At 46.0% G+C, this 24,255-nt stretch overlaps 1 protein-coding gene across 3 annotated transcripts; it reads left to right on the forward strand.

Annotated features, from left to right (window-relative positions):
* The first annotated feature begins 1,314 nt into the window (after window positions 1-1,314).
* Window positions 1,315-24,255, forward strand: TRIT1 (tRNA isopentenyltransferase 1). Of its 3 annotated transcripts, none has more exons than XM_070949615.1 (11): window positions 1,315-1,462; window positions 7,587-7,726; window positions 8,594-8,693; window positions 9,325-9,473; window positions 11,814-11,956; window positions 12,192-12,303; window positions 12,454-12,566; window positions 12,848-12,925; window positions 14,826-14,935; window positions 15,989-16,106; window positions 23,876-24,255. In XM_070949615.1, exons 1-11 carry the CDS (start codon window positions 1,322-1,324, stop codon window positions 24,019-24,021), a joined length of 1,350 nt encoding a protein of 449 aa, XP_070805716.1. In that variant the 5' UTR covers window positions 1,315-1,321; the 3' UTR covers window positions 24,022-24,255. The 3 variants fall into 3 exon arrangements, with proteins under 3 accessions (XP_070805716.1, XP_070805717.1, XP_070805715.1); XM_070949614.1 differs by lacking the exon at window positions 1,315-1,462 and adding an exon at window positions 7,067-7,162; XM_070949616.1 differs by lacking the exons at window positions 1,315-1,462; window positions 15,989-16,106 and adding an exon at window positions 6,815-7,162 and having other exon boundaries at window positions 23,876-23,961.

Below are 24,255 nucleotides of genomic sequence, written 5' to 3' on the forward strand. Positions count from 1 at the left end.
AAATGGCTGCTCAAATCTCTTCTTAAAAGCCTCCAGTGATGGAGCACCCACAACTTCTGGAGGGAAGCCATTCCACTGCTTAATTGTTCTGTCAGGAAATTTTTCCTTAATTCTAGGTTGGTTCTCTCCTTGATTAGTTTCCATCTGTTGTTTGTCTGGACTTCAGGGGCTTTGGAAAATAGGTTGACCCCCTCTCGTCTTTGTTCTAAATATTAGAACAGTGCTATCATGTCTCCCCTAGTCCTTCTTTTCATTAAATCAGACATATCCAATTCCTATAACCATTCTTCATATGTTTTAGCCTCCAGCCCCCTGATCATTCTTGTTTCTCTTGTCTGCACTTTCCAGAGTCTCAACATCTTTTTCTAATATGGTGACCAAAACTGGATGCAATAGTCCAAGTGTGGCCTTACCAAGGCCTTGTAAAGGATACTATCAACACTTCACCTGATCTTGATTCTAGCCACAATGTGGTTTTTCCCCCCAGGTGGAAGTGTCAACTTTATTGATTCTGGCTACAAACTCTGCAGGCCTGTCTTGAGCAGAGTTCTCTTCCCTTCAATTCTATCCACAATATTGAATTGCAGGGGGAATCTCAGAAACCTCAGGCAACTCCAGGGGATGTCAACGGTCTAATCCCGGGAAACTATTATTACAAAGTGAGAATGGGAACCCAAGTTTGGGACTGTGAAAAAGAAAAGTCTAGAACAGTGGTGAAATCCAAATTGTTTTATTACCAGTTCTGTGGGCATGGCTTGGTGGGACTGGTGTGGCTTGGTGGATGTGGCAGGGGAAGGATACTGCAAAATCTCCATTCCCACCCCACTCCAGGGGAAGGATACTGCAAAATCCCCATTCCCTCCCCACCCTAGGGCCAGCAAAGGTGGTATTTGCCGGTTCTCCGAACTACTCAAAATTTCCGCTACTGGTTCTCCAGAACCTGTCAGAACCTGCTGGATTTCACCCCAGTCTAAGAACATGGAGACCTCTAAAAGCCGGAGAAATGCTGGAATCCAAGTCTTGGCCTGACATTCTTGCCAAGCCAGGGTTTCCTGAAAAGAGCTTAACCAACAGCTAAGGTACGAATCATGGTTTATAAACCAAATGCTCCAGAGCGCACAACTTGTGACCCCGGCAGGCCTTGTGCAAACTTGGCCCAAAGGCCCGAAAACTTCAGAATTGGTGCGGGGGGGGGGCGGCCCAGGGGGGCATTTCGGCACGCGCGCTCCTCCCCCCCCAGCCCAGCGCGCGCACCAGCAGCGGCCCCGCCTCCCTCCCCCTCCCCAGCCCGCCCGGCTGACTTCCCGTCCTCCGGCCGGCCATGGCGCGCTCGGCGGCGGTGGCGCGGCGGCTGCCGCCGCTGGTGGTGGTGCTGGGCGCGACGGGCACCGGCAAGTCGCGGCTGGCGCTGCAGCTCGGGCTGCGCTTCGGCGGCGAGATCGTCAGCGCCGACTCCATGCAGGTGCGCGGAGCCCGCGGGGGAAGCCGGATTCCCCGCGGGGCCCTGTGGCTGCCGAGGGGCGGCAGAGAGCCAGCCGGCGGTGGCGCTGCGCGAAGCGGGCTCGGCTGCTCGTGGCCCTTGGCCGGCCCTTCCGCCGCGGAGCTTCCCGGGCTGGCCTCTCCACGCCCGCCACTCGGCCGGCCGGAGCTCTGGGGAGGCGCTGCGGCCTCGGCCCGGGGAGCTTCCGGCCCGCCCGGCTCTGGCTTTGAGCGCTTTAAATGGCACGTCTCGCCTTTTAGAAACGCATAGAAACTGGGTGGCTTTCCTGTAGTTTCCTGTAGGTAGGAACGTGGCCGTTTTACAAAGGAGGCATGGCATAAAATGGCATCTGTCCATCAATCGGTCGTTTTGTAGAACTGCGGGGGGGAGGGGGGGAGTCTGTCCTCCGTCAACCCAGGGTGGCAAAGGGGCTTCTTGCCAACTTATTTTGTAGCCTGGGAAGCCTCCGTATGTCTGCGCTGCACAAATAATATCAAAAGAAGCCTTTGTGGTTGTCTAATTTAAGTTGCATCAAGGAGGGGGTCGCCCACTGCAGGCTGCTGGGCTTGCTCTCAAGGGGTGGGGGTGGGGTGGGGTGGGGTGGGGGGGCTAAGAAACCTCCTTGTGTTTTTTGTGCAACAGCTTTTCCCACAAGGGACCTTTCAAACCTGTTGAATCGGAAGTCCCATCTTCTCCAGCCAGCCTGACCAGAGTGGAAAACGCCCTTGTTGAGGAGGGATCACCTCTTCCACCCCAGCATGATGGCACTTTGGCCAGCAATTTTGCCTCTGCTAGCAAATGTTTTGCTTGGTGCCTGGATGCTGCATCTGTTCCGATTAGGAGTGAGAGGCCTAGAGAAGAATCTCTCTCATACCAGTAGAAGCGACATCTAGATCGGGGTGTCTCAGTCTTAGCAGTTTGAAGATGTATGGGCTTCAACTCCCACTGGCTTAAGGATTCTTGGAGCTGAAGTCCACTCATCTTCAATTTGTCAAGGTTGAGAAACCCTGATCAGTTCAGTTGAACTGACAGGCATGCATGGAGCTGAGACTTTGGTAGCCTTCATGGATGATCTGGGATATCACTTGACTGGGAGTGTGGCCCACAGAGTTCCATCTTATCCCTCAGTTTGTTCCTCAGACTCTTGAGATGGTCACCTGTGCTTTTCCCAGGCTGCGAGCTGCAGCCTCCAAGCTTGTCTTTGGTCCCAATTCTCTCTTCCTTCAGTAGAGCAGCCAAGATGCTAGGGATGTATGGCCTTTTAATCTGTTCTCTTCTTGTATTCCACTTTTATTGAGTGATTACTGTCCTTGAACAGAAGGGTGAGGTAGGGCCTGCAGACCTACAGAGTTGCTTTACCATTGTGGATTCTGCCTGACCAACAAGTCCTGGCCAAGTTGGGTTGCTCCAGGTTCCATGAAGCAAGCAATGACATCTTGTGCGATAGAATAGAACAGAATACTTTATTTGGCCAAGTGTATTTAGATACGCTTGGAATTTGTCTCCAGTGCACAAGCTCTCAGTGTACATGCAAAGCAATATAATTAATAATATTAATAACAATACCACCAATAAGAGAGGATGGTAAAGAATAATAAGAAAAAAAGAATCAAAATAGAGTTGGAAGGGACTCGAGGTCTTCTACTCCAGCCCCGTTCAAGCAGGAGATACTATACCCATGATGGCAAACCTGTGGCACATGTAACCATATCGGGGCACACCAGCTCAGCTCTGGCATGCATGCGTGCACTGGCCAGCTGATTTTCGGGCCTTCTGGGCCCACCAGAAGTAGGGAACAGGCTGTTTCCTGTCCCTGGAGAGCCTGGGAGGGTGGGGAAGGCCCGTTTTTCTTTCTCACCTGGCTCCAGATCTTCTCTATGCATCTGGGGAGGGCGAAAACAGCCTTCCACACCCCTTCCGGAGGCCTGAAATGGCCCATTTCCCAACTCCCAGTGGGACAGGAAGTGTCATTTTTTACTTTCCCCAGCCTCCAGAGACTCCTAGAGAGGCTCTGGAGGCTGGGGACAGCAAAAAACATCATTTCCGGTCCCACCAGGAGTTGGGAAATGGGCCGTTTCAGACCTCCAAGAGGGCCTCCGAGGGAGTCGGGAAGGCTGTTTTCGCCCTCCCCAGATGCATAGAGAGGGTCTGGAGCCAGGTGAGAAAGAAAAACGGGCCTACCTGGCCATCACGTGCGAAGAGCAGGGGGGAGGGGGGTGCATGCACAGGGTAGGGCGCATAGAATTATGGGTGTGGGCACACATGCGCATGAACCTCCCCCACCCCACCCTCCTCCCGGCACATGATGGCAAAAAGGTTAGCCATCACTGTACTATACCATTTCAGACAAGTGACTGTCCAGTCTCTCTTAAAAACTTTTCAGTGTTGAAGCACCCACAATGTCTGAAGGCCAGCTGTTCCCCTGGTTCATTGTCCTCACTGTCAGGAAATTTCTCCTTAATTTCAGGTTGCTTCTCTCCTTGATTAGTTTCCATCCATTGTTTCTTGTCCTGCCCTCAGGTGCTTTGGAAAATAAATTGATCCCCTCTTATTTGTGGCAGCACCTGAGATATTGGAAGACTGCTATCATGTCCTCCCTGGTCCTTCTTTTCTCTAGATTAGCCAGGCCCAAAGACTCCAACTGTTCTTCATATGTTTTAGCCTCCAGGTCTTTAATCATCTTAGTTGCTCCTCTTCTTTGCACTTTTTCCAAAGTCTCAACATCTTTTTTGTAATGTGACCAAAACTGGGTGCACTATTCCAGATATGGTCTTACCAAGGCTTAATAAAGTGGTAGTAATACTTCATGTGATTTTGATTCTGTCTCTGTTTATACAACCAAGGATGGCATTAGTTTTGGCTGCTGCCGCCACTGCTGACTCATGCTTAAGGGATCGTCCACTAGGACTCCAGGGTCCCTCTCACAGTTACTGTTTTTGAGTCAGGTTTTGCCTTATCTGTACTTGTACCTTTGTTTTTCCTGCCTAGGTGTAAAATCTTACTTTTCTGCACATTAAATTTCATTTTGTTGGAAAGGGCCCATTGTTCAAGTCTGTCAAGATCTTTTTGGATCCTGAGCTTGTCTTCTGGGGTGTTGGCTATTCCTGCCAGCTTAGTGTTGTATTCTAGGTTCTCCCTCTGGTCCGGGCCTTAGCGGGAAACAAGTATAAAAGGAGCTGTCAAATGGGCGAATGTGTTCTGTTATTGCCTGAGCTATTGTCTTGCTCTGTTGGCAAAAAAGTTAGCTGTTATTTGAATCTGTCTTGCCTCAGTTCTTGCTGTATCCACTCAAGCCCAAAACAGAACAAGTGTCATCTGCAAATTTGACAAGTTTCCCTTCTATTCCCTCATCTAAGTCATTTATGAAGATGTTGAAGAGTACTGGGCCTAAGACGGAACCTTGGGGTACCTCACTGCTTACTTACTTCCATGTAGATGTTAATACCATTAAGGATTACATGTTGAGTACGGTTTGTCAGCCAGTTACAAATCCATCTCATGGTGATGGTGTCTATCCCACTTTTTTCTAGTTTACCAAGAAGTAGGTTGTGATCTACTTTGTCAAATGCCTTGCTGAAGTCTAAATATTCTATGTCCATAGCATTTCGCTGGTCTACTAATTTAGTCACTATAGTGATAATGCTATAGCCATACAACTTGGATAATATACATTAGACAGCACTGTGAAAATTAGGTGTTCAGCAGACTGATGGCACAAGGGAAAAAACTATCCCTGTGTCTGGTTGCTTTGGCCTGCAGTGCCCTTGTAGCACCATCCCAAGGGGTGGAGTTGAAACCGTTCATGTCCAGGATGGGAGGGATATTTTCTCAGCCCCTCCTTCTGACCCCATGAAACATACAGGTCCTCTATAGAAGGGAGGCTGGTTGCAGTTGTTCTTTCCATGGTCTTAACTATCCGTTGGAGTCTGCACCTGTCCTGTTTGGTTGCTGTACCAGACAGTTATTGAAGTACAGATGAGAGACTCAATAATTCCTGCGCAGAACTGTATCAACAGCTCCTGGAGCAGTCTGAACTACCTGAGTTGATGCAGGGAGAACATTCTTTGTTGTGCTTTGTTAATGATAGTTCTAATGTTAAGTGTCCATTTCAAATTTCCTGGAAGATTTTGGATCTCAAAAACGTGAAGGATTCAACATCTGACTCTGTGCTGTCGAATATAGTAAAAAGACCTGCCTTTTTCAACCCCTCTGAAGCAGCCTTCCCCTAGAAACAAATATGGCCCAGGCCAGGGGTGAAATGCTCCCGGTTCAGACCGGATTGCCCGATCCGGTAGTGATGGAGGCGGGTTGTTCGGAGAACCGGTAGCAAAAATCCCTGCCCCCTCCCCATGCCCAGCTGAGTCATGCGATCATCAGAGGCTTTTTTCTTTTAAATGCCTCTGATGATCCAAGCTGAGTTGCCTGATCGTCAAGCTGAGTTTGACGATCCAATCAAAGCTGACGATCCAAGATGATGCCTGACGATCCAAGCTGAGTTGCCTGATCAGCAGAGGCATTTAAAAGAAAAAAAAGTATCTGACGATCAGGCAACTCAGCTGGGGTCGTCAGAGCCTTTTAAAAGCATTTTTTTAACAACCTCTTCGCTGAAGAGGTTGTAGAAAAAATGATTTTAAAAGTTAAAAAAAAAATTGGCCATGCCCACCCAGTCACATTACCCCCTCCCCCACCAAGCCACGCCCACAGAACCGGTAGTAACAAATTTTAGATTTCACCACTGGCCCAGGCCCTGCAAGGATCTTGCAGAGGTCCAGAGAAAAGAGTAGCAGCCGTTCCCCGGGTGTAGATTTATATTGCATGATTCTGTCTTGTGTTTTGTTTTGCTTTGTAATTTTTCCCACCCTGCCTTTGGATATCACTGGGGTTGTTTGTTTCTTCTCATCTTGTTTTAATCCTTACATGTGAGCCGGCTGGAGGGACAGTGCTTCTATCCCAGCCCCTGCCCTCCTCAGCCCTTGCCCCCTTGCCTGACTCCTTTGGGGCAGGAAAGATGTTGTAGAGGCTGAGACACCTTGGCGCCTCCAGCCTAAGACGGGGACCTTCGCTTGCGAGCATCCTTCTGCTGAGGCTGCATCCAGGGCGAGGCTGTCTGGCTGCTCCACCAGCTGGGATTTCTGAACATAGAAGCTGCCAATTAGGAACAAGATCATACAAAACCCAGACCAGCCTGCACTGACTCTGTCTCCTGGCATTCAGCACCAAATCCCAGATTTGAATTGGAGATAGGAAGGTGGTGATAATGGAGAATTACTTTGCATATTCGAAGGTGCAGTTCCTTCCGTAAGCAGCGCTGGCTGGGGGATTCTGGGAGTTGAAGTCCACCCATCTTCAAGCTACCAAGGTTGAGAAACACTGATATAGAGTAATCCTAAAAGGAAAGGTGGCTCCCCTGGTCCTTGAGGTCTCACAACCAGCTGACCAGAAGGATGGGTTGAGCAGATGATGGAGCGTAACTTGTCTGCTCTGTGTCAGTTGTGGCTCCTCAGTGCTGAACAAGAAGCAATCGATACATGCTTAATGTTCCTGTCTTTGAAATGTTCTTTCAAATGTTCCGTGGCTACCTCTGAAGCTGAGCTATTCTCTGGACAAAACGAGCAGATCCTAGGTGGGGATGCGAAAACACACCACGAGTCTCCAGAGATGGCTTTGAGACTAGTGGATGGAGTGAGTTTGCTTGTAGGTTCAGGCTCCGCAGACTCCCCTTTTCCCAGCAAGAGAAGGAATGCGGCTCCTCCCTGTCCCACGGGGAGGGGTGCACCCCGCTGCTTAGGAAGAGAGTGCTTGAGACGTCTTTGGGAAGCCGACTGAACTGTTTCATTGGTGCACTAGGTCATCAGGGCATGTTGATGCAGGCAGGCAGACATTCTTTGCACAGTGCCTACTTAAGCAGCCCTGAACCAGCATGTCCTTTCTAAGGGTGGGGGTGACATTCTCATCCTCAGCAGGGCCTTAAGACTGACCCTTGGCCTGCTCTGAGGCCTCCTGTGGCTTGAAGTGGGGAGCCAGCTGAGATACTGGCTGGCCCCCAGCAAGAAGATTAGCACTGGCTGAATGTAACGCTTCGTCTGTTTGTCTTTCCCCGTCTCAGATCTATCAGGGCCTGGATGTCATCACCAACAAAGTTTCAGCCCAGGAGCAGAAGCTGTGCAAGCATCACATGATCAGCTTTGTGGATCCCTTGGTCACCAATTACACAGTGCTGGACTTCCAGAAGAAGGCCACCGCCATCATATCCTTTGCTAGAGACTCTGTTGGGACATGGGTGGGTTCAGTGTAGGGGTGACGCCCGATCCAGTAGCGATAGAGGCGGGTGGTTCGGAGAAACCGTAGCAAAAATCCCTGCCCCCCTCCCCCTACCCAGCTGAGCCACACAATCATCAGAGGCTTTTTTTACTTTTAAAAGCATTTTTTCTACAACCTCTTTGGCCAAAAAAATGCTTTTAAAAGTAAAAAAAAAAAAAGCCTCTGACGATCCAAGCTGAGTTGCCTGATCGTCAGAGGCATTTAAAAGAAAAAAAGCCTCTGCTGATCAGGCAACTCAAGTGGGCTCGTCAGAGTCTTTGAAAGCAATTTTTTACAACCTCTTCGCCAAAGAGGTAGGAAAAAATGGTTTTAAAAGTAAAAAAAAATGGCCACGCCCACCCAGTCACATTACCACCACCACCACCACCAAGCCATGCCCACAGAACTGGTAGTAACAAATTTTAGATTTCACCACTGGTTCAGTGCTGTGGGAATGAACCACGACCAAGGAAGGGCCTATAAACCACATTTTATCCAAATTTGAGAAAGTATGTTGGGGAGGGGAGGGCGGAAGGCTTCTAACTGTTAGGAGAATTAGTAAAGAAATACGTTTGCGACTCAGGCAAAGAACACATGCAAATTGTATCCTGGAAAACCAAACATTTCTGATGCTGGTGGTGCATCAACTTTTTAAGAATAAACTTAATGCTAATTGTGGAAAAAGGGGAAATAGAGAAGAAAAAGATGTCTTCCAAAATGTATTATTTTAAAGTTGTCAGGTTCTATATACGTAGCCTCATATTTTTAATGAGGCTTAGCTTCAAAGTTTTTCATATGTTCCTCAACTATTCACATTGATGAGATTCTTGCCTCCCAGAAGGTCCCAATTGTGGTTGGTGGAACAAATTATTACATTGAATCTTTGCTCTGGAAGGTTTTGTTTGACACCAAGGTAAGCCTCAGTTTGGGACAATAGAAATTAATCCTTTGGCAGGAGGGATTTTGACTGACAGATGGGGGAGAAGGAGTTTCATCAAGGTTGTGTTCGTTCTTTGCCTTCCTGTTGCTTGGCTGATTTGTGTGAGTTGTAAATTATACCTCATTTCTGAAAGCCCTTCCTTCCTTCCTTCCTTCCTTCCTTCCTTCCTTCCTTCCTTCCTTCCTTCCTTCCTTCCTTCACCAAACAGTTGCAGAACCCTGCCTTTTCTGAATGCCTGCAAAATCTTTGGTTACAAAAATGTCACGTTTATAGCATAATATTTCTCCCCACCCTGTCTAATGGTCTGAGATTTTCCTTATGCTGCTTGATTTATTACTTGTTGGTCGCAATGATTTCTTCAGCTTTTCCTCCTCCCTGCCTGACATCTGGTGTTCTGCTTGTAAGCTGGATGTCCCCCTGAAAGATGGGCAGTGCTAGGATGGTGGCGGGTGAATGCGAGGGCTCCATTTTGAGTTCGATGTCCTTCTTGGACCCTTGCTAAGATCAGAAAAAGAGGATTTGCGAGCTTAGCTTCAGGTGGTCTCAGCAGTTGTGTCATACTTCGGCGAATCTGTCTTGTGTGTGATCGTCTCTGTCTTTTCAGGGGGAGGCCCGGGGTCCAGCAGTGGCGGCAGAAGAGTGGAAAGCTGAACTGGAGAATCTGGAGAGTCAGGAGCTACACCGTCGGCTGAGTCTGGTGGACCCTAACATGGCAACCAGGTTGCACCCTCATAATAAGCGCAAAATAATCAGGTCAGTCGAATAGTTGGAAGCAGAGAGGGGCAGGTTCCCACTCACCCTTCTGGAGGCTGCAACAAGGGCAGCCAGTGCTCTCCAAATGCTGCAGGCCCCTGAAAATGAGAGGCTTATACCTACAGGTTCCTCTGGAGGAGCGTTTTGTTTCCCAGACGCTGGGTAGAGATAGTCCCACTCTCACCTCTTCCTTCGCACTTTCTAGGTCAGGAGAGTACCTGTTGGCTGTGTGGCCCTGCCAACCATTTAAGTTACAGTTTTATAAGTCCACCTCATTTGCCCTCTGATACTTGGTGACAGATGATGAGCAACAGCAGAGCAATTTCTCTGAAAAATGGGAAGTTGTGGTTTTTATCTCCTTCAGGCAAGCACAGCCCCTCAGCTTCTGTTAAAAATGAAAAGGAGAGAAGAAGTCAACCCTGCATCTCCCTGGGGCAATGTGACTAGCAAATACCCTATGATTGCTGGCTGCTGAAAAAATGCCCCCCTTACAATAAACCAGGGTTTTCAAAATTTGGCAGCTTTAAGACTTGTGGACTTCAACTCCCAGAATTCCTCAGCCAGCATGAGCGCCTGTTCTAAAGTCACCCAAGTCATTGACCATGCAGGGAAGGTCTGCAAGATAGGGTCCACAAAGTCACACTGGCAGCCACATAAAAAAAATGGGCGGACCTTTGCTTTCCCCTTGAACACAGCCTGCAGACCCCCCTGCCCATGTATTCTTGAACTCTGCCAGGAGCTTCCCAAGCCCTTTGACACCCGGGCCAGTAATCCTCAACAGCTGTGATTACAAGGGATCCCCCACAAGAAAGTCCAGATGGCAACTGTGATGACAGCGTACTAATGGGACAGGGTTTCAATTAGGTCAGGGATGGGCAACTGTGGTCCCTTTACGACCTGTGGACTTCAACTCCCAGAATTCCTGAGCCAGCATTAGGTGATCGTAGCCACCATCTTGATTTTTGGACGTGTTCCCTGAGGAAGCTCCCACATGACCATGAAGCAACGAGGTCAGAGCTGATCTCGGAGTAACAGAGTTGGAAGGGACCTTGTTAGGGGTCTTCTAGTCCAACCTCCTACTCAAGCAGGAGACCCTATTCCATTCCAGACAAATGGCTGTCCAGTCTCTTCTTAAAACTCTCCACAACTTCTAAAGTCCAGCTGTTCCGCTGATCCATTGTTCCCACTGTCAAGAGATCTGTTGGGAGCCTCCTCTGACCAGCAGCAGAGCAGCACCCCTTGCCCTGCGGGCAGCAGCTCTGTCATGCACAGCTGCCTGAAAGGCATGTCTTGGGCCGGGCTGCTCCGGAATTTGCACCAATTGTGCAAACTGGAGTTGCCCTACCAGACAAGCAGCTTTACAGCTGTGTGAGAAGCTGGCCCTGGCTTGCTCTTCTGCTCAAATTTCCCAACCCTGCCCTGCCCAGGAGATGGAGGAGGCGCCTCCACCTTGCTCACTTAGAGTGGGGCCGAGGTCAGACCTTCCCCAATCCCAAACCTGGGATTTAGTTTGCATTTGCTCTGCAATAAACTCAGATGGGGTGACGGTGGTCAGAACTGGCACAGAGCAGCCTGAAGAAGCATCTTGAGAGATTGGCGCTGTAGTTGGCCTCTGCTCTGGCCTCTCCTCACATCTCCTGTGGGCATCGTGCAGGGGCACAGTGGCAGAGCTCTTTTAATTTATTTAATTTTTATGCCACCTGTCTCCCTTATAAGGTCCCTTAATTTCCGCTGAGATTCTGGAGGCACTGGGTCAGAAGGCTGGGCAGCTGTGCCAGGACAGTCTGAGACAGAGCCATATGCCTCTCTAGCTGAACAGGCAGTTCCAGGCAAGACCCTGGGCTGGAGCTTCTGCCCCATGGCAATAAGGAACTCACTTTGGATGCACCCAAAGGCTAGGGAATGCTGCATGGTTTGGAGAGAGGGAAACCTAACGCCTGACCAGGTCAGCTAAAGGCATGTTGCTTTTGTGGCACGATGGCCATGAAAGTCATTCTGGAGAGCCCCTGGCCTGGGTCCCATTTCTAAAGCGGATTGATCCCCTTCTGATCTGCTCATCACCCCAGTTGCAGGGATGGTGGCCGTCTCTTTGGAGCTACTGCAGGGCTCAGCAAAAACGTTGCTGTGGTTCCAGCTTTCCTGTTTCCTCCAGATGGTTTGAAGGGATTCCCTCTGCCAGACATCACACAGTGCTGTCCTTCTCTTCAGCAAGGGGCAGGTCTGGCCTGGCTGCTTCTGCAAGCATGCTTTTCTCTGACGTTTCTGTCCTCTGGTCTGGTGCCATCCTTCGCTCTATGGCGTAGCCCAATGCCCTCCAAGCCAACCCTCCCTCTCTTGTAGGAGCTTGCAGCTGTTTGAACAAACTGGCATCCCCCACAGTGAGCTGCTGCGACGGCAGCATGAGGAAAAAGGGGGAGGACCCCTGGGAGGTCCCCTGAAGTACCCCCATTCTTGCATCTTTTGGCTTCATGCAGAACAGGCAGGTAAACAACAGGGAGGGTCTGACCACTACGGTCAGCCTTCCCCTCTCAGGCTGAGGGAGGTGGAGGAGCCAGGGCCCTTCTGGCTTTGGCAGGTCCTTCTGGAACACCTGCAGTTTTAATCACTGGTCATGTTGTGTGCTTGGCAGCCATTCTCTGGGATGAACTGACACCCCGTCACTTCCCAGAGCTTTTGTCGGTTGTAGCTGGACTTTTTTGTCTGCTGGGTTTCCCTCAGTTCTGGAGACACGACTGGACCAGCGGGTGGATGAAATGATGGAGGCCGGGCTGCTGGAGGAGTTGCAGAACTTTCACCGGCAATACAACCAGGAGAAAGTGGCTGAGAACAGGTGAGGCCCCTGTCCTGCTTGGAGGTGGACACTGGCCATGGGGTGTGGGATGTGAAGGGCTGAGCTGTCTTGGGAGGCCAGATTCCGCCTGAGTGATCGACAGCCAGCATGCCGGCAATGTTGGCCAACTACTTCTCATCCCTTCCCCAGCCAGGATTATCAGCAGGGCATTTTCCAGTCTATCGGCTTCAAGGAATTCCACCAGTTCCTGATTTCTGAGGACAAGAGTCCAGAGGAGGTCAGGCACCAGTTGCTGGACCAAGGTGAGGATCTGCTTGTGGGGGGGAGCACTTCCGGAGAGCAGGCTGTGGTTTGTTTGATTAGCAGGCCAGAGAATTAGGCGAGCTTTGGCGTAACGGATGGTTCCGTGTTCTGGGAGATGGAACACATTTTCTGGCACACTAAAATCTGGCTGGTCCAGAGGAAATAAATAAAGAATTTTTGGTGCCTTCCTCACACTACTGTGAGACCAGTTTGTACTGGCCTGACTGGTCTAGGGCCAGCCTCTCCTGGCTCTGCCGTCCCTTAGCCTGAACTCTTTCAGCCCTTCAGGACTTCAAGATGGTGACCAAGAGGTATGCCCGGAAGCAGAACAAGTGGATCCAGAACCGGTTCCTGAGACGTAAGTCCTTCCTCCCTGCTGCTCTTTTGCTCAGCCCCTTTTCCTCTTGGCATCCATGGCATGCTGGGCACCCTAATCCTGAACCAAAGCTCATTCCACAACTCATTCAAGTGTGTCATGGGGAATGGACAACAATTTTATTTATTTTATTCATTTATTTAATTGTTTGTCAACAAGTACAAGGAAACAAGTATCAGTATAGACATGGACACATGAAAAAAATGGCAGAAATAAATGGATATAAATAGGCAAAAGATAGCCATAAACACACAAAATGAGTACATATAAATGGAGACAGTAGGACAGGGATGGTAGGCACGCTGGTGCGCTTATGCGCGCCCCCTTAGGGACCCCTTAAGAAACGTGTAGGGTCCACGGTAGACAGTTTAAGGTAAAAGGTATGGGGGTTAGAGAAACTAAAAACAGGATCAGGTAGAGTGTTCCAGACATTTACTACTCTATTGCTGAAGTCGTGTTTTCTGCATTCAAGATTAGAGTGAATTACATTGAGTTTGTATCTATTGATAGGCCTTGTGTTATTGCGGTTGAAGTTAAAGAAGTCATTAATAGGTAGGACGTTAAGGTAGATAATCTAGTGTACTAAGCTTAGGACGGAATGGCGTAGTTCAAGGTTATCCAAGCCTAAAATTTAAATTGTAAAGGCTTCTTTTAAGCATGTGCAGAGTGCGTTCCCCTAGAGAAGGTTTTATTCTGGAGAAGAGACCAGCTGTGCCTGAGGGGCTGCCCTTTCACCTGAAGCCAGAGGTACCCGGAAGGGGGCCTCCTGTTCTCTTGTCTTTTCCCTCTTGGGCAAGATGGAGGGAGAGGCCCCAACTCACAGCTGTCCTCCGTGATCCAGCTGGTGGGAGGGTGGGGGGGAAATGAGGCTGTTTTGCTGCCCCCACCACCACTGGACTGTCCCACCTTGCCTCAGGCTGGGGTGTGGGGTTGCCTCAGGCTGGGGTGTGGGGTTGCTGGTGGGTTTAGGAGAAGGTTATGAAACCTGAGAAGTGGGTGGAGAGGAGGGAGACTCGGGGCCTTCTCCTGGCCAGGGGCTGAGCAGCCCGTGCTCGCTTCTCTGCCAAGCAGGCAATCAAAGGCATCACCTGCTCGGATTTTGGCCCTGGGAGGCCTATTGTCCTGCTGCTGCTCGACTCAGCCTGCCCTGGCAGACATGGGGCACCGTCTGGAGGAAGGCCGCCCTCTCCTGCGATCGCTCCTCTGGACAGGCGCACTTGGTCTTGCATCAGGCAGGATGGGGAGGGGATTGGCTCCTCTCCACCTGGTGTCTTGTTTTAAGCAGAAAGTTACCTCTTGAGAGGCCACAGTTCAGTGTAGCCCTTCTAGAAACTCCTCTCTGATCAATCCTGCGCTCCTCCCCACCAAGGAATGGATGACAAGGGACTTTTTCTCCTCACTGTGCACCAGAAACAGGATAATATCAGCCGAGTGATTAGCCATATGAAGCAATATAGCAGATTAAAAGGGTAAAATGATGCATTGGTAAGATCGAAAGAGAGACCCAGTCAGGATAAACAGGCCCCAGGAGGAGGGTCCAGTCCTCTTAGAAACGCTGCCCACTTGCCCTCTGAGTGAGTTAGACCCATTGGCATGAAAAGCAGAGAGAAGATAGATTATGGGGGAGGAGGGCAGGGTATTCCCTCAGCCAGCTTCTCCTTTGGGGCAGACTGAGTTTGTTGGAGGACCTCCCAGCGGCAGCTCTCGCCTCAAAGGAATTGGCAGCTTCTGCAAATTCTATGTAATATTCACAGCGGAATATTTCAGAATATCCCCCACCTTCCCAAACATTACACCTTATTGGCCCTCCCTACTCCTTTTGCTGGGAGAGGAGCCTCCGGCCACAAAGCCGATGATGCTCTTTTTTTATGGATCCCTCCAGGTCCTGGATCAAACGTGCCCCCCGTTTATGGCTTGGACGTCTCTGATCTCTCTCAGTGGGACAAAAGTGTGTTGGAACCAGCCATTCAGATTGTGGAGAGCTTCTTGAAGGTAACCAACCATCAGATTGCCCTGGAGGAGATTTTCTCTGGTTCACTTCGAGTCTGCTGATGATCGCTGCTCTGACTGGCCACTGCCCTCTTGGGTCCCCTGAGACCCTCGGTCTGGAGCAGAGAGATCCTTGTGCTCACCGTGTGTGTCCCTGAAGGCCCAATCCAGTGGAGGAGCCCCAGGAGACGGGGAGTGGGCAGCTCTGGGGAACCAGAAAGACCCAGCGGAGGGTTTTCCATACCTGCCCTAGAGACAAGGTATTGCCCCATCCCTGCAAAAGAGAAAGTTGGAGCAGGACTAGTGAGAATTCCCCCACCCTCCCAAGGTGATAAGTGGAAGGATTACCTTTCATATTTTTTGAGTCAGCAGGAACATGGTTTCCTTTCCCTGAATGCAGGTAACAGCTTCCAGTAGTTTTAAACATTTCCTCTTCTTGAGAATGAACTCATCAAACTGGCAGGAATAGCCAACACCCCAGAAGTTCCAGAAGGCTCTTGACAGACTTGAACACAAGGCCCTATCTAAGAAAATGGAATTCAGTGTAGAGAAATGTAAGCTTTTACACGTAGGCAAGAAAAAACAAATTCACAGGTATACAATTGGTGCTACCTGGCTCAGAAATAGTAACTGTGAGAGAGAGGTTGGACAGGGTTTCCTGTATGAGCAGAAGGTTGGAATAGAAGACCTCCAAGGTCCCTTCCAATCTATTATTCTGTCAAACACCTGGCCAGACTCTGGACTCTTCTGCTTTTGTCCTCTGCCCTCCTGTTAGCACCAGCAGGCTTGATGAAGAGTTCTGAGGGAGGTCAATCTTCTGTGCTTTTCTTTGCCATTTGGGTGATCTTAATAACAGTCTTGCCAATCTCTAGATTGGGGCCTCTGATACGCTTATTTAAAAGATAAAACAGGTTCTCCTGCCCAGAAGAAAAGAGTGCTGAAGGTCCCATGCATTAAAAGAGCTATCATCTAGAGCATTGCTGATCTCGGAGAAAGCTGGCACCATGGGAGCATCCTCCCTGGCATCCAGTGACTGGCTGAGGCTTTAACCCCCAGGGCCGGAAGCCTCCGATGGAGCCCCTCAGGCTGGAGCCGATGCCAGCAAAGGACAAGCAGAGTTGCCAGTTGTGTGAGCTGTGCAGCCGAGTCATCATCGGGGACAGAGAATGGAGAGGTAAATCTTGCTGGGGGTTTTAGGACATTGCTTGAAGGGACTGGGACGATATGACTTAGTGGAGGCTTGTTGGCTGGAAAGCTAGCTGCCCAGGTTCAAGACCAAGTGCCATGTGATGAAGTGAGCTCCCATCCTCGCCCCAGCTCCTGCCAACCTAGCAGTTTGAAAGCAGGCAAATATGAGTGGATAAATAGGTACCACGTCAGTGGGACAGTAACAGTGCTTCATGGCATCATGCTGGCCACATGACCATGGAAATCTCTTTGGACAACACTGACTCAGTGGCCTTTAAACAGAGATGAGCAGCGCCCCTTCTAGCCAGCAACCACTAGCGGAATAAAATCCACAGGGACTCCTCTACCTTTTACTTGAAGGGACTGAAGATCAAGATTGTTAAAAAATAAAAAGAAGTTATATAAAGTTGATTTATTTGATCATGGCTAACAGAGATCTGTTGTTATCTTTGGTAAGCCTTAATAGACATTTGCTGATCAGGACTGAAATGACCAGATTTTTAAGGATTTGCTTATAGATAAGAGATGGGGTATGGGAAGAAGAGATTATTTATTATATTTTAAAAGGTGAAAAGTTAACTAATATTATTTATATTTTTGGGTACAGGGGGAAGTCATTTCTTTATATATTTCTTTTCTTTTTCTCTACATAATATTTTTCTTTCTTCTCTTCTGCGCCTTCTATTTTTATTTTTTTAGTTCTTATTTTTTATCTTTGTAGTTATAACTTTTATAACATTACTATTAATTACTATTTTAAAAAATTAAAAAAAAAGAAACAGTCACAGTTCTTGTTTTACCCACACCATGCTTCTGATGAAGTGACTGGCAGTTCATAAATCCTTTTGCCTTTTAATAAAATGTTAGTCTGAAGGGGTACTACCGGATTCCACATGATAGTAGTTTTTAAATTTTAAAAATTTAAGTCTAAATGGAACTCGGAGCAGAAGGAGATGATGAAGTAGGTAGGAATCATTTTTTTTAATTAAAAAGTTTTAAAAGTATTACAACAATTTTTCCCATCCCTCCTCCCCCCCTTCCCTCCTCTAATCTGTTTTACCAAATTCTCCTCATTCTGCAAAATCCCAATTTTCTGATCTTCTCTCCATCTAGCTTGCAACTGTACATATTGAAACCATGTTTGTATTATCCTTTCTTCTCGTAGTTGATTCAAAGATTTTAATTGTAGTATACCTCCTTCCTTATTAAGAAGCTCTTTATAAGTAATCACATCTTGTTTTTGGTCTACACTTATATTCTCTATTCCGTGTCTGGGTATTGCCCACATTGGTAACTTATAGTTTAATTTATACTGATACTTTTTCAAGACATGCAATAAAGCATTCCTTAATATGTGTGATTTTTAAAAGCCTTATCCACTTTCTTATCATATAATAAGAATGCCAACCATAAACCAAATCATATCCCTCAATATTCAATATTCTTTCTTCTGTTAAATTTATCCAGTCACTAATTGCTGACAGAGCACCTGCCTCATAATATAGTCTTAAATTGGGCATTTTGAGACCTCCTCTTTCACGTATATCCTGCATTATTTTTTGTTTTATTCTCGGTCTCTTCCTTGCCCAGACAAAATTATTAATACCCTTCTGCCATATCTTCAAATTCTCATCTTTTTTAAGTATTGGTATCATTTGAAAAAGAAACAAAAACTTAGGCAAAACATTCATTTTCACTGCTGTTATTCTTCCTAACAAGGATAATTGTAATTTTTTCCAGTTTTCCATCTCTCTCTGTATTTTTTGCCACAACGGATCATAATTATGCTTAAATAATTTCGCATTTGATGTCATAATATAGACCCCTAAATACTTAACTTTTTTAACAATTTCAAATCCTGTTAGTCTTTCTAATTCCTCTTTTTGATTTATAGTCATATTTTTAGTTATTATCTTCGTTTTCCCTGCATTTATTTTAAATCCAGATACTTGTAATTAATTAATTACTGTAATTAATCATAATTGATTAATTATGTCCATTAAACCTACAACCGACTGTAATGGTTGAGTTAAAGTAACAACCAAGTCGTCTGCGAATGCTCGTAATCTGTAGTCATACTGCCTAATTTTAATTCCATTTATTTTATCCGACCCACGTATCTTACTTAACAGAAATTCCAAGGTCAAGATAAACAATAATGGAGACAAAGGACATCCTTGTCTTGTTCCTTTTTCTATGTTAAAAGTATCTGTTAAACTACCATTAATTATTATTTGCGCTGTTTGTTTCTGATATATTGCATTAATAGATTGTGTAAAATATTCTCCAAACTGCATCTTTTCTATTATTTTCAATAAGAATTGCCAGTTCAATCGATCAAATGCTTTTTCCGCATCAAGAAATATCAGTTCCGCAGGGATTTGGCTGTTCTTCCCCAAATACTCCAATAAGTTAACAACTTGCCTTACATTACTCTTCATTTGTCTGCCATTTATAAAACCAGTTTGATCATTATGAATCATTTGTTGCATGACTGTCATTAAGCTATTTGCTAGTATTTTAGCAAAAATCTTGTAATCTATATTTAAAAGTGATATGGGCCTATAGTTTTTTGGCTGAGTGTGGTCTTGCTCCTCCTTTGGAATCAGAGAAATATAAGCTGTCCTCCAGGATGGGGGAACAGCTCCTCCAGATTGTATGTTAGTAAATAATTCTTTGAGCGGTCCCACCATTTCTGACTGCAGGTGTTTATAATAAGCAGCTGTCAAACCATCCGTCCCAGGAGCTTTACCCATTTTCAACTGCTTAATTGCAAACATAATCTCCTCGGAAGTTATTGGTTGATTTAGACCTTCCCTTTGCTCTTTTGTAATTGTAGGAATATTCTCTTTCTGTAAGTATCTATCTATATCTATACTTTGAATTTTATCACTAGCATACAACCTCGCATAAAATTCTAAAAATGCTTTTTTTATCATATTTTGCTGATAAACCTCTTTACCTTTATATTCTATTTTCTCTATGGTCCGTGACTTTTGTTTTTTCTTTAACAAATATGCTAACCATCTCCTTGGTTTATTAGCATTGCAAAAAGTATTATGTTTAGCATATTGCAAATTATTTGCAACCTGATCTGCCATTAACATATTAAATTGCCCTTGCAATAAATTAATTGCCTCTTTTGTTTTCTTGTCTGCTGGGTTCAATATCAAAGCTTGTTCTTTTTTTTTTATTTCCTCTTCTAAGTCCTTCCTCTTTTTTTTCCTGTTTACCTCTGTGTTTATTATTCAAATATATCAAAATACCTCTCATATATGCTTTACTTGCATCCCAAATCATTTCCATAGATGTACCCTTATGCATATTTATAATAAAAAATTCTCTCATAAATTTTTTACATTCTGTTACATTTTCCTCATATCTAAACAGATTTTCATTTAACCTCCAAGACCTCTTAGATCCCATTCCATACTCTAATTCCATCCAAACTGGACTATGATCCGTTAAAACTCTTGGGCAGATCTTCGTCTTCTTCACCCTAGAAAAAAGATCATTAGTAATTAATATAAAATCAATCCTAGAGAAGGATTGATGTCTATCAGAAAAAAAGGTAAAGTCTTTTTCTTCGGGGTTCTTCTCTCGCCAGATATCTCTCAACTCCATATCATCCATCATTTCAAAAAACGATTTTGGCAATCTGGAAAGCACTGAGATATTCTGCAAGAATCCCTTCTTGTCTTTTTTAGTGTCCAAAACTCCATTCCAGTTGCCCAGTAAGATACGTGATTTATAATCCCATTGTAATAACTTGGAACGTAAAAGCTTATAAAATTTTTCCTGTTGTTGGTTCGGTGCATAGACTCCAATTAAAAGTATTTTTTCTCCTTTTATTAAAAGTTCAATTGCTATAAATCTTCCTTGATCATCTGCTTCAATTAATTTGGCAATTAAATCTTTTTTTAGGTATATAACTATACCATTCTTCTTCTCGGGAGCAGATGCAACAAAATGTATACCTAACCTTGCATTTATTAAATATTTTTTATCTTTACTTCTAATATGAGTCTCTGTGTAAACAAATTACATCATTTTTAAACTGTTTCAAATAATGAAATATTTTTCTCCTCTTTTGTGGTGAATTTAGGCCATTAACATTCCAAGTCAAAAATCTAGTTGCCATTCTTGGCCCCCTGAAGCATTTGGAGCATCTGCTGGAAATCTCCATGCATTTTACTTTCTGGCCTTGCTGCTCCTACTGCTTCTGTTTTTGTAGTGTCTTGAACCATCTGAAGTTGCTGCACTCTTAATTCTTCTTGACGCTTGGCTGCCGCTCGGGTCTGTCTTTGATCCTTAGGTTCTTCTATCTCCAAGGCTTGAACAGTAGTCGAAAGTTGTATTAATTCTTCTTGAGTAATCAAAGCTCCCTTTTGGGCCTGAGCCAACAATTCTTCCTTCTTCCCCTTTCTTGCCCCCTCTGCTTCCGTCTTCCTTCTAGCTTCTGGGGGCTGTGGGCATCCAGCCTTTAATACATTGGTGTAAAAATCTCTTGCCTTCCACACTGAGTTAAGATGATATCTTTCTCCTGAATAGTTCACCACTAATCCAGCTGGAACTTCACATCTGTACTGTATCTGACGGTTTCTCAATTCTTCCACCAGAAAGGAATAATCCCTTCTGGCTCTCAACATTTTGGGGGGGGGATTTCTTTCAGTATTAAAACCTCCTGCCCCTGCACTTGAAGTTTATTTTTAAAAGTGATTTGTAGGATTTCATTGCGTATTCTCCTTGTTGTAAAATAGACTACAATGTGTCTTGGTAAATGTTTCTGTCTGGCAACCCATGAATTGACATGATAAATTTTGTCAATTTGCCATTCAAGATTTGCTTTTTGATCTCCCATTATCTGTGCAAATGCTTCTGAAAAGATCTCTCTCAAATTCTCTTACTTATTTTCTTTGAGGCCTCTTATTCTCAAAGCAAATTCCATATCTCTATATTGTATCATTATCACATCAGCTCTGCTCTTTCCATCTTACCCTGGACCTCCACCATTTTATTTTCCAAGTTCTCATTAGACTGCTTAATTTCTTCCACTTTTTCATCTACTGCTTCAATATGGCCTGCCAGACCTTGAACTGCCATGATAATATCTTCTCTAATTTCTTGATTTCGCTCTTGAATAATCTCTTTAATTTGAACTATCTCCTCAGCAATATCTCGAATTTTATCCTCAAACACCGAAGCAATTTTTTTTTCGTAACAGAGGCTTGTGTTTTAAGGGCTTCCTGCAACATTTCAAGTGTTAATATTGTTGGTCCGTTGGAACAGAGAGCAATTGCAATTTGGACATTTGAGCTGGCGAGCTCTCAGCACTTTTGGGTACAATAGTCTTTATTTCTTTTGAAGCCATTTTTAGTTCCAATTATACAGCAGCCAGAACAATAAATCCATCAAATCCAAAAATTCCCAGTCTTTAAATAATATCAATCCTTTTTTTTTTAAAAGATCACTGCTGTAGTCTTTTTAGCCTTTAATCCTTTTTTTTTTAAAGCAGAAATCTCTAATTTTGAACAGGGGCTGACAGTGCTAAACAAAACTTTCCTTTTTAACTTTCACTTTCACGCCCCATTAAAGCTCAGTCGCCATCTTGGTTTCACTTTCTCCCCCCATTTTTTTTTTAATTTGATTTATATGCCGCCCTTCTCCAGAGACTCAGGGCGGCTTACAATGCGTTACACAATAGCCTTCATACTTTTGTATATTTATACAAAGTCAGCTTATTGCCCCCACAAATTGGATCCTCAATGAGTCAGGTCCCCTTAATGAGTCAGAAGGAAGTAATACACATTTGGAGTTAAAGTTCAGTACTTGCAAGTCTGATCTCTCCTGAGTTTGCTCAGCCTGCTTCTGAATGATGTTTATTCCAAGCATTGTTTGCAGGAGTGGTCGCGGCGTCTTCTGCTTAAAGCAGAAACGTCCCGGATCCAGAGCTCTGTTGGGCTTCCAGGGAGCTCTCACCCTTCGAGCCCCAGAATTGTTCCTGGGGCTCCTTGGGGAGCTCTACCTAGGCCCGTCTGCTCTCTTCCTCCCCTTTTCCCGGGGAGAAAGTTTCCAAGCCACTAGACAGCTGATTTGCACTGTTCTAGCGGCTTTACGAGATCGTGGGGCTGGCGCTCGCAAAAGGAGCGTCTTCGGCGCCTGTGGTGCCACCGGAAGTCCCCGGTAGGAATCATATTTTTAAAGTGTCCCTCTAGTAGAAAGCTTGCATGGACTGTGCTGGGCCTTTTCTTCTATGGCAGGGCTTCTCAACCTTGGTGACTTTAAGATACTGTATGTGGATTTCAATTCCCAGAATTCCTCAACCAGCATGGAATTCTGGGAGTCCACAGGTCACCAAGATTGAGAAACCCTGTTCTGAGTAGTTGTGTGTTACTTATGGGTGTTCAGCAATGGTGTTCTCATATTCAGCCCATTTTATGCTCTGTGGCATCAACCTTCCCTTTTCACTTAATTCAGCCTTACCTTAGGAATCCAGGGCCTATAATTCTCACTCTGTTGCTTGGGACATACTGGGCTAGGTGTTCAATTGCAAGAAACTGAGTGTGGTTTAGGTGGAAAATACTTAACATTTTAAAATAGGGCAGTTCAACCTGCCTTCTCAAGATTCTTCTGCCCAAACCCAAACTCGCGTGTAGCAGGCTTTGGATATTAACCATTCTGTCTGGATCTCCTTAAATTCAGAATGAATGATTTGCAGATCGATATCTTATTTTGGGAAGTTGGGCCAAAGGCAGAATATTTTCTCAGAAAGCTCAGAAGCCCACTATGGGTAGTCCTTGACTTAAAAACCACAATTGAGCCTAACATTTCTGTTGCTAAGCAAGACAGTTTTAAGTGAATTTTGTCCCGTTTTATGACCTTACTTGCCACCGTTGTTAAGTGTCAACTGTCCCACTGCTTGAGGCGGCAAAGGAGACTCCTGAGACATCTTTTTACCAAGAGTCTAACTTTACTGAAAATTCCCTATGGGTACAGAAGTGGAAGAGCCAACATTTTCGGGTGCAAACAGCATAGGAAAACTTGGCCTTTCCCCTGCTTCTCCCATTGTCCATTTGTCTAGCCCAGTGTTTCTCAACCTTGGAAGCTTGAAGATGGGTGGACTTGTCCCACCCATCTTCAAGCTACCAAGGTTGAGAAACACTGGGCTAGCCAATCGGTTCCACTGGCGTTCTTTTGGGAACAGTCTCTCTGCCTCAGACTTTGGGGTCCTGGATCTGTCTCAGGCTTCAAGACGGCACACTTGCATTCCAATACCTCCCCGCCCCCCCCCCCTCCCCCGCTCCTATTGCTGATGTCTGGTTGCGAGCAGGGTTTGCATAGCGAGCCGATCATGACATTAACTGAATCACTGCAGTTGTTAAATTAGTAACATGGTTGTTAAGTGAATCCAGTTTCCCATTGAGTTTGCTTGTCAGAAGGTCGCAAAAGGTGGTCACATGACCCGGGGGCACTGCAACCGTCATAAATATGAGTCCATTGCCAAATATCTGAATTTTGATCCTGTGACCAGGAGAATGCGGCATTGGTCATAAGTATGAAAAACAGTCATAAGTCACTTTTTTCAGTTCCGTTTTAACTTCAAACGGTCACTAAATGAACTGTAGTAATTTGAGTATTACTTGTATTATGCAGAATTAGGCCCTTCCTCATACGCTAAAAGAGTTGTTATATTTAGAAAAGCAAGGTGGCTTGTCATGTCTAGAGCAATATTCTGAATGACTCTCTCGTTGGCAGCTCACCTGAAATCCCGGTCCCACCTCTCCCTCCTAAAGAAGTCCCAGCGCTCAGCCTTGGCCTCCCTGCCTGAAAAGGGCTGCAGCAGCAACTCAGAATCTCCTGCAGAGAAGGCGGACGGGCGGATGGAGGCCAGTGAATCCTAGGCCCAGCCCTGCGCCTGAGACTCAGGGGAGGGAGCTCTGGGCACAGATGGGAACCGGATCCCATCATCTTCGCACAGAATGGACCAAGAGGAGCGGCTGTTGTGCCATTTTCCATGAACCCCAGTCTGCAAAATGCGAGGCTCTCAACCTCCAGCGGCAAACTGTCCACGGCACCCCTCTAAACTCTTACAATGCTCTTTTCCCCTAAATGAAGGCAAGATTTTTATATTTTGA

The sequence above is a fragment of the Pituophis catenifer genome, unplaced genomic scaffold, assembly GCF_029215685.1.
Source record: "Pituophis catenifer annectens isolate HBS135680 unplaced genomic scaffold, rPitCat1.0.hap2 SCAF_9, whole genome shotgun sequence".
Classification (NCBI taxonomy): Eukaryota; Metazoa; Chordata; class Lepidosauria; order Squamata; family Colubridae; genus Pituophis; species Pituophis catenifer.